Here is a 13,992-nt window from a genome sequence, read left to right as displayed (position 1 = left end):
TGAATCAAACCTGAGTTGGACTGAGTGCTGATCAGCCATTCACAGGAAGCTTTGTACTTTCTGAATGAATACAAAGCTTCCTCTAAATGGCTGCGGGGGATATTGTGACGTCATTCACCTGCCTCAGCCATCAGAGGAAGCCTTGTCATTCAAAATACAAAAACACCCTTGAATTGCTCAGCCTGACTCGATTTTGTACTGGGAGCAGGGCAGGAAGTCCCCGTTCTGCTGCCAGAACGCAGCGCTATATACTGTATATGGCTGACAGCTGCTGCACGTGTTAGTGAGGGATATAGTTCATTTAGAACAGCTTGGTCCAAACAAACTATTTAAAGTTCACTAAAACCTGAAGTTAGGCTTTAACCTGACATCTCACAATAATCATTAATTGCTTGTATGCATAATGCTACTTTCACACTGCTCAATTGAAAAAAATGCATCAAAAACACATTTGCGTTTTTGATACATTTTTAATGCATTTCCAGTGCATTTCCAGTGCATTTTCTGGCTACCCAGCATGCACAAGTGAAACATGTGGCTCAAAAAAACGCACGCAACTGTGGTCCGTTTTTGATGTGTTTCCCATTCAATTCAATGGGGAGCTTCACTTTTGCTGGGGTTTTGAATAGTGCACCAAAAAAATAGCAAGCAGGATGTTTTTAAAGTTGCAAATGAAATGCAACTGACTGCTGTAAGGAGTTCCATATGATTTAAAGGGATGCATTTTTCATATATTTTTCTTCCCTTTTTTTAACTGAACAACTGATTAAAATCTGATCAGTGTGAAAGTTACCAAAGCTCCAGCAGCTTTATATTCTTTACTGACTGAGAAGGAATATCTTACCCCAACATTGTATTCCCAGATCATCCTCCAAAAGTCCACAACGGTACTTGGTAGGGGACCTTGAGTAGCTATATATGCCCGAGGACAGTAAACACCCTGCAATATATTAAGAATAAATAAACAAACAGAAACATGTTCACACTGACATCTAATTACACATAATGGGGTTCACATAGAATAGATTGACTTCTCTACAGGAAAAACTGCATCTGCCAAAACACCCTGTTGTTTTAATGCTACTGTGCTCCTGCAGGTACCAAACACAAATACTTGGTACCTAACTATAGATTTTTCTTTGAATCTATAAACATCTGATTTTTTAAAACTTCCAAAAAATGTAAATGTCCCTTGCTTACATCTAGGGCAACTATGCATGACTGTTTACAAGAAGACCTCAATAAAATAGGGGGTGGGCAACTACATGGCAAATGAAATGTAAAGTAATGTACTTGGGGGCTAAATATAACAACGCAAGTTACTCGCTAGGGGTATAACTCCTGGGGGAATCCAGGATTGAAAAGGATCTGGGGGTCCTAGTAGATGATAGACTTAGCAACTACATGCAATGTCAAGCTGCAGCAAGCAGGGAAAGCAGAATATTAGCATGCAAAAAAATATATATTTACTCAAGAGCTAAGACTATAATCCTGCCACTTTATTAACCTCTTGGCACCAATGGCACGCAAATATGTGGCCTCTCCACAGGTGGGCCTTGACGCTGAGCGCCCACATATTTGCGCATCACACTGCAAACACAGCTGTGATGAGATTGTGCGCCCTGCGCGCTCCCAGCACAGTTACTGGCGGCTAACAGAAAGCTCCTGATCGTTGCTTGCAATCGGGAGCTTTCCGGTCATGTGATTGATGTGACAACTAATCACGGCGGTTACATGATCATAAACTCCGCCTCCTGGCATCTGAAACCCTTAAAGGGCCAGGAGGCACCAGCACCAAGGGGTTAAACCCTAGTTCGGCCACATCTGGAATATGGATGTTGTCCCCGCACTAGGGTGAATCTGTCCAGGTATGAACTGGCTGTTGGTCTCCAGGAACAAAGAGCCCAAGGTGCTGGCTAATGCTAGTAAAGGCTGTGTGCAAATGGGAAAATCTGGACAGCCGCACTCCAGGAAATTATATATCATAGCTATGAGTAAGCACTTGATATAGTGCGAAACGCGTAAGCTGCCTGTCTGTACACTCTGCCTTTGATGTACTGTATGACATGTTCCTGATTTTAAAATAAAGAAGTTTGGATTATAATTTCCTGGAGTGCGGCTGTCCGGATTTTCCCGCATCTGGAATATGCCGTCCAATTCTGGTCACCAATCCTCGGGAAAGGATGTGCTGGAACTGGAGTAAGTCCAGAGAAGGGCAACAAAGGTAATAAGGGTACTGGCTGTCCTCAGTTTGAAAGGAACGACTACAAATGAAAAACTTCTTCTTTCTGGAGAAGAGACCCTTGAGAGGAGATGTAATAGTGATATACAAATACCTCAATGGTTCTTCTAGCATAGGGAATAAACTTCTCAGTCTCAGGAAGTGTAAAAAGACATGGGGCCCTTCAATGAAATTGGAGGAGAAGAGATTTAACGCTGATATACTACAGCAGAAGGGCACGTACAGGCATATTAACGTACCTGTACTTTGCCCTTTAAGAAGCTGTTTGCGGGCTCCGTGAGTGTGATCGCGGGTCCCGCGGACTCGATGTCTGTGGGGATACCCGCGATCGTCTCATGGAGAGGAAGAACAGGGAAATGCTGATGTAAACAAGCATTTCCCCGTTCTGCCTAGTGACAGGACACTGATCACAGCTCCCTGTAATCGGGAGCGTTGATCAGTGTCGTGTCACACATAGCCCCTCCCCCCATAGTTAGAATCACTCCCTAGGACACACTTAACCCCTATCAGCCTAAACTGAGGAAAAAAAATTTTTTTATATATTTTTTGGGGATATTTTTTATAGCAAAAAGTAAAAAATAATGCAAATACCACCAAAAGAAAGCTCTATTTGTGGGGAAAAAAGGACGTCAATTTTGTTTGGGAGCCACGTCGCACAACCGCGCAATTGTCAGTTGAAGTGACGCAGTGCCGAATCGCAAAAAGTGCTCTGGTCTTTGGCCAGCCAAATGGACCGGGACTTAAGTGGTTAAACTGCGTAGGGAGTTTTTCACTGTCAGACAGTGTTAAAAAAACTCTTAGATGGGCATCTTAGCAAGCACAGTGTACATGGGAATATGGGAAATTAATTTTGACAGGAACACACACTAACACAGGTTGAACTGGATGGACTGGTGTCTTTATTTAACCTTGCCAACTATGTAACTATGTCTATAGAACACTTCCAGAGCTGCCATTTCCTACTCATGTGATGGGTTTTCTGCAGTTTTTCCTGTGTCTGGGTCAGTTTTATGTAAACAGCAGTAGGTAAAATTCTGCAAATTACATTTCTGAAAATCCTTGTAATGTATACCTAGATTTTATGCACTGACATGAAACTAATTATTGTGACTATGAGGGTTACACCATGAACTTACATATTTAAGACCTTGGCAAAACTCATATTGTCTAAAGCAAATGACTTCAATATATTTGCACATATTTAAAGAATCATCCTGTAAATGTACAGTAGATGTTCAGTTTAATATGACACACTTTAAATAATCTGACATGATGTGCACTAGGACTTATTTTAGGAGCTTCAGTAGTGCCTGTGCTGATCATAAACTACTTTTTAACAGGTGTGTGTGGTTTTTGTAAGGGAGAGAGAAGTTGCTGTTGGATTGAAGTACATGATGTGTAATGACATATTTGTTGTCTTATGCAGCACTGTGCCTAAGGACTCATTTACAGCATGTGCAGTGACTTGCGTTTTTTTTCACAGGATCAATGTAAGTGACTGCAAGGACACATAGAAAACAATGGTTGTCTGTGCTTTGTTTACACCATGATGTTATGTACATGTGCATTGCAGTGCATTGCATTATAGTGCAACCTGTCCACATTTTAACGCACATGAATGCATGTAAAGTATATAAAAAATATGTTTTAATTTATTTTTGCATGATCAGGTAGGGCAGAGCTCAATCAGCTCTGTTCTATGTAAACATGGCTCACAGGAAGTAAGAATTATGTCACGTCCCTTTTAAACACAATGTAAAAGCATTGTATTGCATTTTGCTGTTATAGAGCGCTTTTATTTAGCGACTGTGGGCATCACTGACAGAGAGATTGGATGTTGTTTTAAAATTTTAATGGGAAATTTTTTTGTAAAACCAGCACCATTTTAAAATGAAATCTGGAATTTAAGTGGTTATCTTGGCAGCACAATATAATATACTGGCACTCTTTATTCTATTGTCTATATATATGCGGCACAGTGATGTAGTGGGTAGCACTTTCGCCTAGCAGTAAGAAGGGTCGCTGGTTCGAATCCCAACCACGACACTACCTGCATGGAGTTTGCATGTTCTCCCTGTGCCTGTGTGGGTTTCCTCCGGGTACTCCGGTTTTCTCCCACTCTCCAAAGACATGCTGGTAGGTTAATTGGATCCTGTCTAAATTGTCCCTAGTATGTATGAATGTGAGTTAGGGACCTTAGATTGTAAGCTCCTTGAGGGTAGGGACTGATGTGAATGTACAATGTAAAGCGCTGCGTAAATTGACGGTGCTATATAAGTATATATATATATATATATATATATATATATATATATATATATATATATATATATGTATGTGTGTGTATATATATATATATATGTGTGTATATATATATATATATTATAATATTTTTCTTTTTAATCAGTACGGGACTGACCTACCGACTCATTTTTTGCTGCCCCCCGCCCCCCCAAAAAATTTCAGGTGTTTTGTCTTTTAATTCAACTTGTGAACCTGCCAGTAACATACTTTTTACATTTAGGGTGACATTGCTTATCTACAGTGCTGTATCAATGGAGCAGCAGCCTTGTCATCCTAGGATGCTAACTTATGATTTGGACAATAAACACCTCCCCTTTTCTCATCTGAATATTATATATATATAAATATGCCAATTAAATATACTTTCAAACCATTTACCTCCGCAAATCAAAAGCTTCATTTAAAGTCCCACACTCCCATTCTCTTACACTTGAACCAGGGATGGAGGCACACATTGTGTGCTTCATCCAAAGTTCCAAAATCCCCCCCCCATATTTCTTATTCAAGAAAGGCAGTACCAATGGTTCCGACATTAGAGTAAGAATCTTATACATCTGGGAAATTTCGTGCCTTGTTGCTTCCTGTAAGTTAAACAATTTTTCAAATGATAATAAACTTTCTCCTGATCTTATTGGATGTGGCAGTGTCTTTGTAAAATGTCTTAACTGATGGTATCTTGGTTCATCTATCACTAGTAACTCAGTTTTGTGTCTTAATTCCTGGATTGTGTATATCTCTCCCCCCTTTCATAATATCCTTTATTCGTGCATTTTTATCCTTTATCTATACTCCAAAAAGTGTGTCATTTCCTGGAAAAAAATAGTTTGTCCCTGCGAGTGGTATTACTGGTGAATTATTTTCCCATTTCCTTTGTCTTTGTATTAAATGCCATACCTTAAATACGTTCATTGTTAATTCACTTGTGTCCTTCAAAAAATTATGATAAAATTATGAAAATTTTTCCCCACAAATAGAGCTTTCTTTTGGTGGTATTTGATCACCTCTTTTTATTTTTTGCGCTATAAACAAAAAAATAGCGACAATTTTGAAAAAAAATGCATTATTTTATACTTTTTGCTATAATAAATATCCCCAAAAAATATATAAAAAAATATATTTCTTCCTCAGTTTAGGCCGATACCTATTCTTTTTCATAATTTTGGTAAAAAAAAATCGCAATAAGCGTTTATTGATTGGTTTGCGCAAACGTTATAGCGTCTACAAAATAGGGGATAGTTTTATGGCATTTTTATTAATATATATTTTTTTGATAGTAATGGTGGCGATGAGTGATTTTTATTGTGACTGCAACATTATGGCGGACAGATCGGACACTTTTGGCGCGATTTTGGGACCATTCACATTTATACAGTGATCAGTGCAATTAAAAATGCATTGATTACTGTGTAAATGTGACTGGCAGTGAAGGGGTTAACCACTAGGGGGCAGCGAAGGGGTTAAGTGTGTCCTAGGGAGTGATTCTAACTGTGGGGGGGCATGGCTATGTGTGACATGACACTGATCATTGCTCCCGATTACAGGGGACTGTGATCAGTGTCCTGTCACAAGGCAGAACGGGGAAATGCTTGTTTACATCAGCATTTCCCCGTTCTTCCTCTCCGTGAGACAATCCTGGGTATCCCCGCGGACATCAAGTCCGCAGGACCCGCAATCACACTTACAGAGGTCGCGGCGGGCACACGCGCCCGCAAACCGCTTCTTAAGGGGCAACATACAGGTATGTTAATCTGCCTGTATGTGCCTTTCTGCCGACGTATATCGGCGTGAGCCAGTCGGCAAGCGGCTAGGGAGCATCTGAAATTTATAGAGAACTTTTTGCAAGATTCCCATCTTGATGATATTTATATGTCCTATCCAGGAAGTGGCCGCATTGATATATTCTTTATTTCCTCTTTAACCACTTCAGCCCCGGTAGGTTTTACCCCCTAATGACCACAGCATTTTTTGTGATACGGCACTGCGTCGCTTTAACTGACAATTGTGCGGTCGTGTGACGCTGTACCCAGACAAAATTGACGTTCTTTTTTTTTTCTCACAGATAGAGATTTCTTTTGGTGGTATTTCATCACCTCTGTGGTTTTTATATTTTGCGCTATAAACAAAAAAAGAGTGACAATTTTGAAAAAAAATATACATTTCTTACTTTTTGCTATAATAAATATCCCAAAAAATGTTTTTAAAAATCAAATTTCTTCATAAGTTGAGGCCAATATGTATTCTTCTACATATTTTTGGTAAAAAAAATCGCAATAAGCGTATATTGATTGGTTTGCGCAAAAGTTATAGCGTCTACAAAATAGGGAATAAATGTATGGCATTTTTAGGGCATTTTTATTATTATTTTTTTTTTTTTACTAGTAATGGCGGGATCTGCATTTTTTAGCGGGACTGTGGCATTATGGCAGGCAGATCAGACACTTTTGACACTTTTTGACAGTGCTCAGTGCACTGATTACTGTGTAAATGTCATTGACACGGAAGGAGTAACACTAGGGGGCGATCAAGGGGTTAAATGTGTTCCCCCACGTGTGTTTCTAACTGTGAGGGGATGTGACTGACTAGAGGAGGCGCCAGATCATTGTTCCTACTTAGTAGGAACAGACAATCTGTTTCTCCTCCCCTGTCAGAACAGGGATTTGTGTGTTTACACACACAAATCCCAGTTCTGGCTCTCGTGCCTGCGATCGCTTGATAGTTCTCCATAATCTTTCAATAATTTCATAATATTTGGTAATGTTGTTCTTGGGCATTAGACATAAAACAAGATATCATCCGTATATGCCGCCACTTTATGTTCCTCTTTTCCTACCTTCACTCCTTTTATATCTATACTATTTCTAATAGTGGTCAAAAAAGGTTCCAATGTCAATATAAACAATAGAGGTGAAAGAGGACACCCCTGTCTCATACCATCAAATAACTTAAAAGATTGAGACAGAGTCCCAGTGATCTTTACTGCTGCAGTTGGATGTTGATATAGTGTTTTAATCCGTCGAGTCATTTTTGGGCCGATCCCTATCTCTTCTATTGTAGCCGTCATGAATGCCCAGTCTACCCTTTCAAATGCTTTTTCCGCATCTATTGACAGGAATAGAGCTGGGGTCCATCTCTTTTTATTTTTTGTAGGAGTAACAACGTTCTTACTCCGTTGTCTCTTCCTTTTCTCCCAGGTATGAACCCCACCTGGTCTGTATGTATCCATTAATCTCTTTAATCTAGTGGCAAATATTTTGGCATACAGTTTTGTGTCTACATTTATTAATGATATTGGTCTATAACTGGCACATTGCGTTATATCTTTTCCTTCTTTTGGTATTACTGTGATATAGGGCAACAGTGATTCTCTCCTCAATTTAGTTCCTTCATCTATTGAACTCCAGTAAGAACAAAATTTTGGAAGTAATTGGTCTTTAAATTTTTTATAGTAGATTACTGAGAATCCATCTGGTCCTGGACTCTTTCCCATGGCTGTCTCCTTTAGTGCTGTAGAGATTTCTTCTTGCGTTATGGGTCTCTCTAGATCTAACATATCTCCCTCACTTAATTTAACTATTTTAGCCTCTTTTAAAAAAGCTTGTATCTTTTCCTTATTTTCTGATTATTTTGCTTGTCCCCCTGTTAATCTTACTGAGTACAGTGCACTATAAAACTTTTTGAATACTCTTGCGATTTCTGATGTAGGATACGCCAGTTACCCTGAGCTGTTTTTAATTTTTTTTATAAAGCTTAATGACTTCTTTTGCCTTAGTGCTCTTGCCAGAAACTTTCCTGATTAATTTCCTCACTGGTATCTTTCTTTACTCAGTTCACCTGGTCTCTTGTTCCATTAACAAGTTTAACTCATCTCTTTTTAGCACTATCAGATGTTGTATATCTATTCCTTTCCCTTTTTATGTCTCTGTTCTAGCTCATATAGTTCTTTTAATATTTCATTTATTTTATTTAGCCTCTCTTTTTTTTCCCACATTTTGTCATGTTATAACCAAAAACATAAATGTATTTTATTGGGATGTTATGTGATAGACCAACACAAAGTGGCATATAATTGTGAAGTGGAAGGAAAATGATAAATGGTTTTCCAAATATTTTACAAATAAATATATGAAAAGTGTGGCATGCATTTGTATTCAGCCCCCTTTACTCTGATACCCCTAACTAAAATCTAGTGGAACCAATTGCCTTCAGAAGTTACCTAATTAGTAAATAGAGTCCACCTGTGTGTAATTTAATCTCAGTATAAATACAGCTGTTCTGTGAAGCTCTCAGAGGTTTTTTTAGAGAACCTTAGTGAACAAACAGCATTATGAAGGCCAATTAACACACCAGACAGGTCAGGGATAACATTGTGGAAAAGTTTAAAGCAGGGTTAGGTTATAAAAAAATATCCCAAGCTTTGAACATCTCATGGAGCACTGTTCAATCCATCATTCGAAAATGGAAAGAGTATGGCACAACTGCAAACCTATCAAAACATGGCCGTCCACCTAAACTGACAGGCCGGGCAAGGAGAGCATTAATCAGAGAAGCAGCCAAGAGGCCCATGGTAACTCTGGTGGAGCTGCAGAAATCCACAGCTCAGGTGGGGGAAACTGGCACCAGGACAACCATTAGTCGTGCACTCTACAAATCTGGCTTCTATGGAAGAGTGGCAAGAAGAAAGCCATTCTTGAAAGAAAACCATAAGAAGTCCCATTTACATTCTGCGAGAAGCCATGTGGGGGACACAGCAAACATGTGGAAGAAGGTGCTCTGGTCAAAATTTAACTTTTTGGTCTAAAAGCAAAATGCTATGTGTGGTGGAAATCTAACACTGCACATCTCCCTGCACACACCACCCCCACTGTGAAACGTGGTGGTGGCAGCATCATGTTGTGGGGATGCTTTTCTTCAGCAGGGACAGGGAAGCTGGCCAGAGTTGATGGGAAGTTGGATGGAGCCAAATACAGGACAATCTTAGAAGAAAACCTGTTAGAGTCTGCAAAAGACTTGAGAATGGGGCGGAGGTTCGCATTCCAGCAGGACAATGACCCTAAACATACAGCCAGAGCTACAATGGAATGGTTTAGATCAAAGCATATTCATGTTTTAGAATGGCCCAGTCCAGATCTAAATCCAATTGAGAATCTGTGGTAAAACTTGAAAATTGCTGTTCACTGATGCTCTCCATCCAATCTGACAGAGCTTGAGCTATTTTGCAAAGAATGGGCAAAAATGTCACTCTCTAGATGTGCAAAGCTGGTAGAGACATCCCCAAAAAGACTTGCAGCTGTAATTGCAGCGAAAGGTGGTTATACAAAGTATTGAGGGGGGGCTGAATACTAATGCACGCCAAAATTTTCAGATATTTATTTGTAAAAAATTTTAAAAACATTTATCATTTTTCTTCAACTTCACAATTATGTTCTACTTTGTGTTGGTCTATCACATAGAATCCCAATTAAATACATTTACATTTTTTGTTGTAACATGACAAAATGTGGAAAACTTCAAGAGGTATGAATACTTTTTCAAGGCACGGTATACTCACGTGGATGCAGCATCGATCCGATGCTACATTTGTCCCCCGCCGGCTCTGCAGTGAGAACTGAGCGATCAAATAACACTGATCACTCAGTTCTCCCTCTCCGCTCTGAGCAGAGAGTGGTGACTGTCAGTCAGTAGCCACTGGAGTGGTGAGCTGTGGCGGAGGCATAGGGGCAAGTTCAGGCTCTCTGAGAGGCTGAACCAGCTGCCAGTTCAGGCATCTGGGTGTATCCCGACCATATGCTTGGCATCTTTCTGGTGCCTGGACCAGCTGAGTGATGTCATCCGACAGGGACTTTAACCCACTGTCTGCTTAAAAATATGTCACAGGAGTGCAGAACGAACTACACTCCTGTGACCTACAGGAGAAGTATAAGCAAAATAGCTTTGGCCATACTCCCTTTAATCTAAGGGTGCTCCAGTCCCGTCACCTGATCGGCTCCCATTGCCAGTATCAGTGTAGAAGTGGGTCAGCAGATACAGATGCCCCACAGTAAGTCTATGGGTGACGTCACCCCTCAGTCTCTGCAGCCATTGTCACTGCTCTCTTTACTGCCCTGAAGCTGGTCGGAGCATTCTTAGGTTAGTTAAGTATATACATTTTTTCTCTACAGGGTAGTTAGTAAGTTTTGACTAGACTTCCACTTTAACCATTCCCTACTCCAACTAAATCTTAAAAAAATATTAGATATATTTTAAAAGGTTTGTTCACACAGGAAGTGTTGTCATGTCTTTTGCTTTCCAGCACAGCAAATTGCATGCAGAAAAGAAGATCAATTGTTATTAATAGGATTTGTTGACATCAACGTTTTGCTTTGCTATAGTGTGACAAAGCAATACACATAGTGTACACATATGCATTTTTAGTCCTGCTTTTAAGAACTAGTGTATTGGAAAGTGTACCTTGATAAAATTAGCATTGATAAAATCTGTATCTTCATCTGATGTTATCAGAGAGAGTTTCACACGACTATGGTCAACTGGAATACAAAAAGGCAAAGATGGATTAGCTGTTCACATCAATGTATTGGTTTGTTACATTGTGACAAAGCTATAAATATATATATATATATATATATATATACAGTAAAACCTTGGTTTGCGAGCATAATTCGTTCCAGAAACATGCTTATAATCCAAAGCACTTGTATATCATTTTTTTTTTTTTTACAGTGTATAAAAGAGAAGAGAGGCGCCTATAAGTGTAGCAATAAGTTGCTAAATGTTGTACCTTCATTAAATGTAACCATATTGCTACACTTAGAGGCTCCTCTCTTCTTTTTTATATTCCAGTTATGACATGACGCTACTCTTATATCAAAACATCGCTTGTATATCAAGGCAAAATTTATTAAAACATTTTGCTTGTCTTGCAAAACGCTTTCAAACCAAGTTACTCTCAAACCAAGGTTTTACTGTATATATATCTATATATCTATATAGATATATAGATATATAGATATATATCTATATCTATATATATCTATATATATCTATATATAGATATATATCTATGTATATCTATATATCTATATATATAGATATATATAGATATATATATACAAAATTTCTGTTCTATATTACAGTGGCAGAAGATTGACTTTGTCTAATACATTTCTTAAAGTAAGTGGTTATAAAGGCAGAAGGTTTTTTGAAACCTTCTGTGTGCAGCGCCTCCACCCTATACTTACCAGAGCCTGATCTTAATCCAGTGCTGTGCATCAAAGCAGCCTTGCTGCTCTCTCTCTCCTGCAAAAATTTGAGGGGGCGGGGCAAAGTGATGCCCCAAGAAAGCAATAAGGAGGATCAGCCACGTTATACCATTTATAGAAATGAAATTAGCTTTAATAATATATCAATAGTACGTTAAAACCACTGAATGTAAGACAATGACATTTAATGTGAAATTATATCCCAGCATACCCCATAATAAAAAACACACATACAAAATTGACAACGTTGTCACAATATGGCGCCAGAACTATGGGCCCCACGCCCCCAGTGATATATATCTTTGGTAATTACCCCACCAGGAATTTCATCAACCAATGGATAACAGTCTCAAAGCTAGCGCTAAATGGACATTTAGCAACCAATTAACTGTCAAATCTAGTTTTGATACTATCTATCTTTGAATATGATATTCCTGGGCCTAAATCAATACTGATAGCAGCATCATTTATCTCCATTGTGACTGGGTATGTATGTGGATGTGTATGCGTTGGGCCCATAGTTCTGGTGTCTTATTGTAATAACGTTATCAAGTTTGTATGTGTGTTTTTTATTATAGGGTATGCAGGGATATAATTCCACATTAAATGTCATTGTCTTACATTCAGTGGTTTTAATGTACTATTGATATATCAATAAAGCTAATTTCTATAAATGGTATACTGTGGCTGATCCTCCTTATTGCTTTTTCGGGCATCTCTTTGCCCCACCCCCTCAAATTTTTACTAGAGACTACCTAGCTTTGGAGGTATACCGTCTAAATCAGGCGAATCAGTAGCCTCCCCACTTAGTGATTGAGTCCTCTCATCACTAAGTAAACTGGATTAATGTTTGCTTTTATTCCCTCTCTCTCTCCTCACTGGCTCAGAGGCAGCAGCAGGAGCCATTGGCAATCACAGCCAGTGAGGAGGAAGCAGGGGTAGGGGCAAGCGGCTTGTTATGGGAGCACACAGCAGGGGGGAAAAGCCAGGAGTGCTGGTGAGGGACCTGAGAAGAGGAGACTCAGGGCTGCTCTGTGCAAAGCATTTCACAGGGCAGATAAGTATGGCATGTTTGTTATTTAAAGAAAAATTACCTTTACAATCACTTTAAAGTGAGATTAAGACAACACTTTTTGTTTGTTTTATAATTAAAGAAAGTTTATAACCTCTATGATGGTTGTTTTTTTCTGGCTGTGTCCCACTGTGGAGATTTCCCTTAACTTCCTGTCCCTGAAAAAAAGGAGAGCAACGCTCTCAAAAGAATTTCCATCTTAGTGTGTCCCACAGAAGACATTGGAGGTGAGGTAAGCAATGGCATCCGCATTAAAAGGAGATACCTAACAGGTATTTCTTCAAAAGTAGGTTTTTATTTGTCATATAGGAATAAAAACCACCGTCAACATGTTTTATACAGTAATACTATAATGGCCACTTCCTTAGGATAGGTGTACAGGACACTAAAGTGAAATGAGGTAAAATAAATTATGACAATATTTACCATTAAAATTACAAATGATTATTATTATTAATAATAATAATAATAATAATAATAGTCAATGTTTGGAAGTTAAGATAAATAGATACAATCATTTTTGTATGAAAACCTAATTGTAAAAATACTATTATGTGAAAACAAAAAGGATTTTGTGAATAAATAGACCTGTGATGATTATTATATCTTAACTTACATTATTACTATTTTTTTAATTTCATATACTTGATTACTAAGCATTAAGGCTTTCATAGCATATGGTTTACATGATTCAATACATAATATACTAAATATATACAAAAAATGTGTTATGAAAATTAATGCTTATTGGTACATTGTATGGTAAAACTCATAATTGCTATTTCTGGATTTGAAAATGTATACTGTGAGATGAATTGTTAGTCACTGTTAGGCTGATAAAATTACGTTTTTTTTTATATTTCAAAATTACACAATAAGCAATGAACTGGAGAAGGGATACACAATATCATAATAGAAATATAATGGATAAATATGAACAATGAACCATAATTAATGATTGACAATGGAGGTTATTTATGAAAGGCAAATCTACTTTGCACTACAAGTGCAAACTACAAGTGCAAAGTGCACTTGAAATTGCACTGAAGGTGCAATTGGCAGTGCAGTCGCTGTAAATCTGAGGGGTAGATCTGAAATGAGGGGAAGCTCTGCTGATT

The 13,992-nt window shown here is 38.5% G+C and overlaps 1 protein-coding gene across 1 annotated transcript in view; it reads right to left on the bottom strand.

Annotated features, from left to right (window-relative positions):
- The window catches only part of PTPN22 (protein tyrosine phosphatase non-receptor type 22), a 186,326-nt gene that overhangs the window by 75,038 nt on the left and 97,296 nt on the right, over nt 1-13,992 (bottom strand). The window contains exons 3-4 of the mRNA XM_073615709.1: nt 10,994-11,070; nt 845-940 (exon numbers count right to left, since the gene is read on the bottom strand). Coding sequence (XP_073471810.1) covers nt 845-940; nt 10,994-11,070 — 173 coding nt within the window. The remainder of the gene's footprint in view (nt 1-844; nt 941-10,993; nt 11,071-13,992) is intronic.

The sequence above is a fragment of the Aquarana catesbeiana genome, linkage group LG02, assembly GCF_042186555.1.
Source record: "Aquarana catesbeiana isolate 2022-GZ linkage group LG02, ASM4218655v1, whole genome shotgun sequence".
In the NCBI taxonomy this organism is placed as follows: Eukaryota; Metazoa; Chordata; class Amphibia; order Anura; family Ranidae; genus Aquarana; species Aquarana catesbeiana.
Note: the sequence above shows the minus strand (reverse complement) of the source record. Positions and strands in the feature narration are given on the sequence as shown.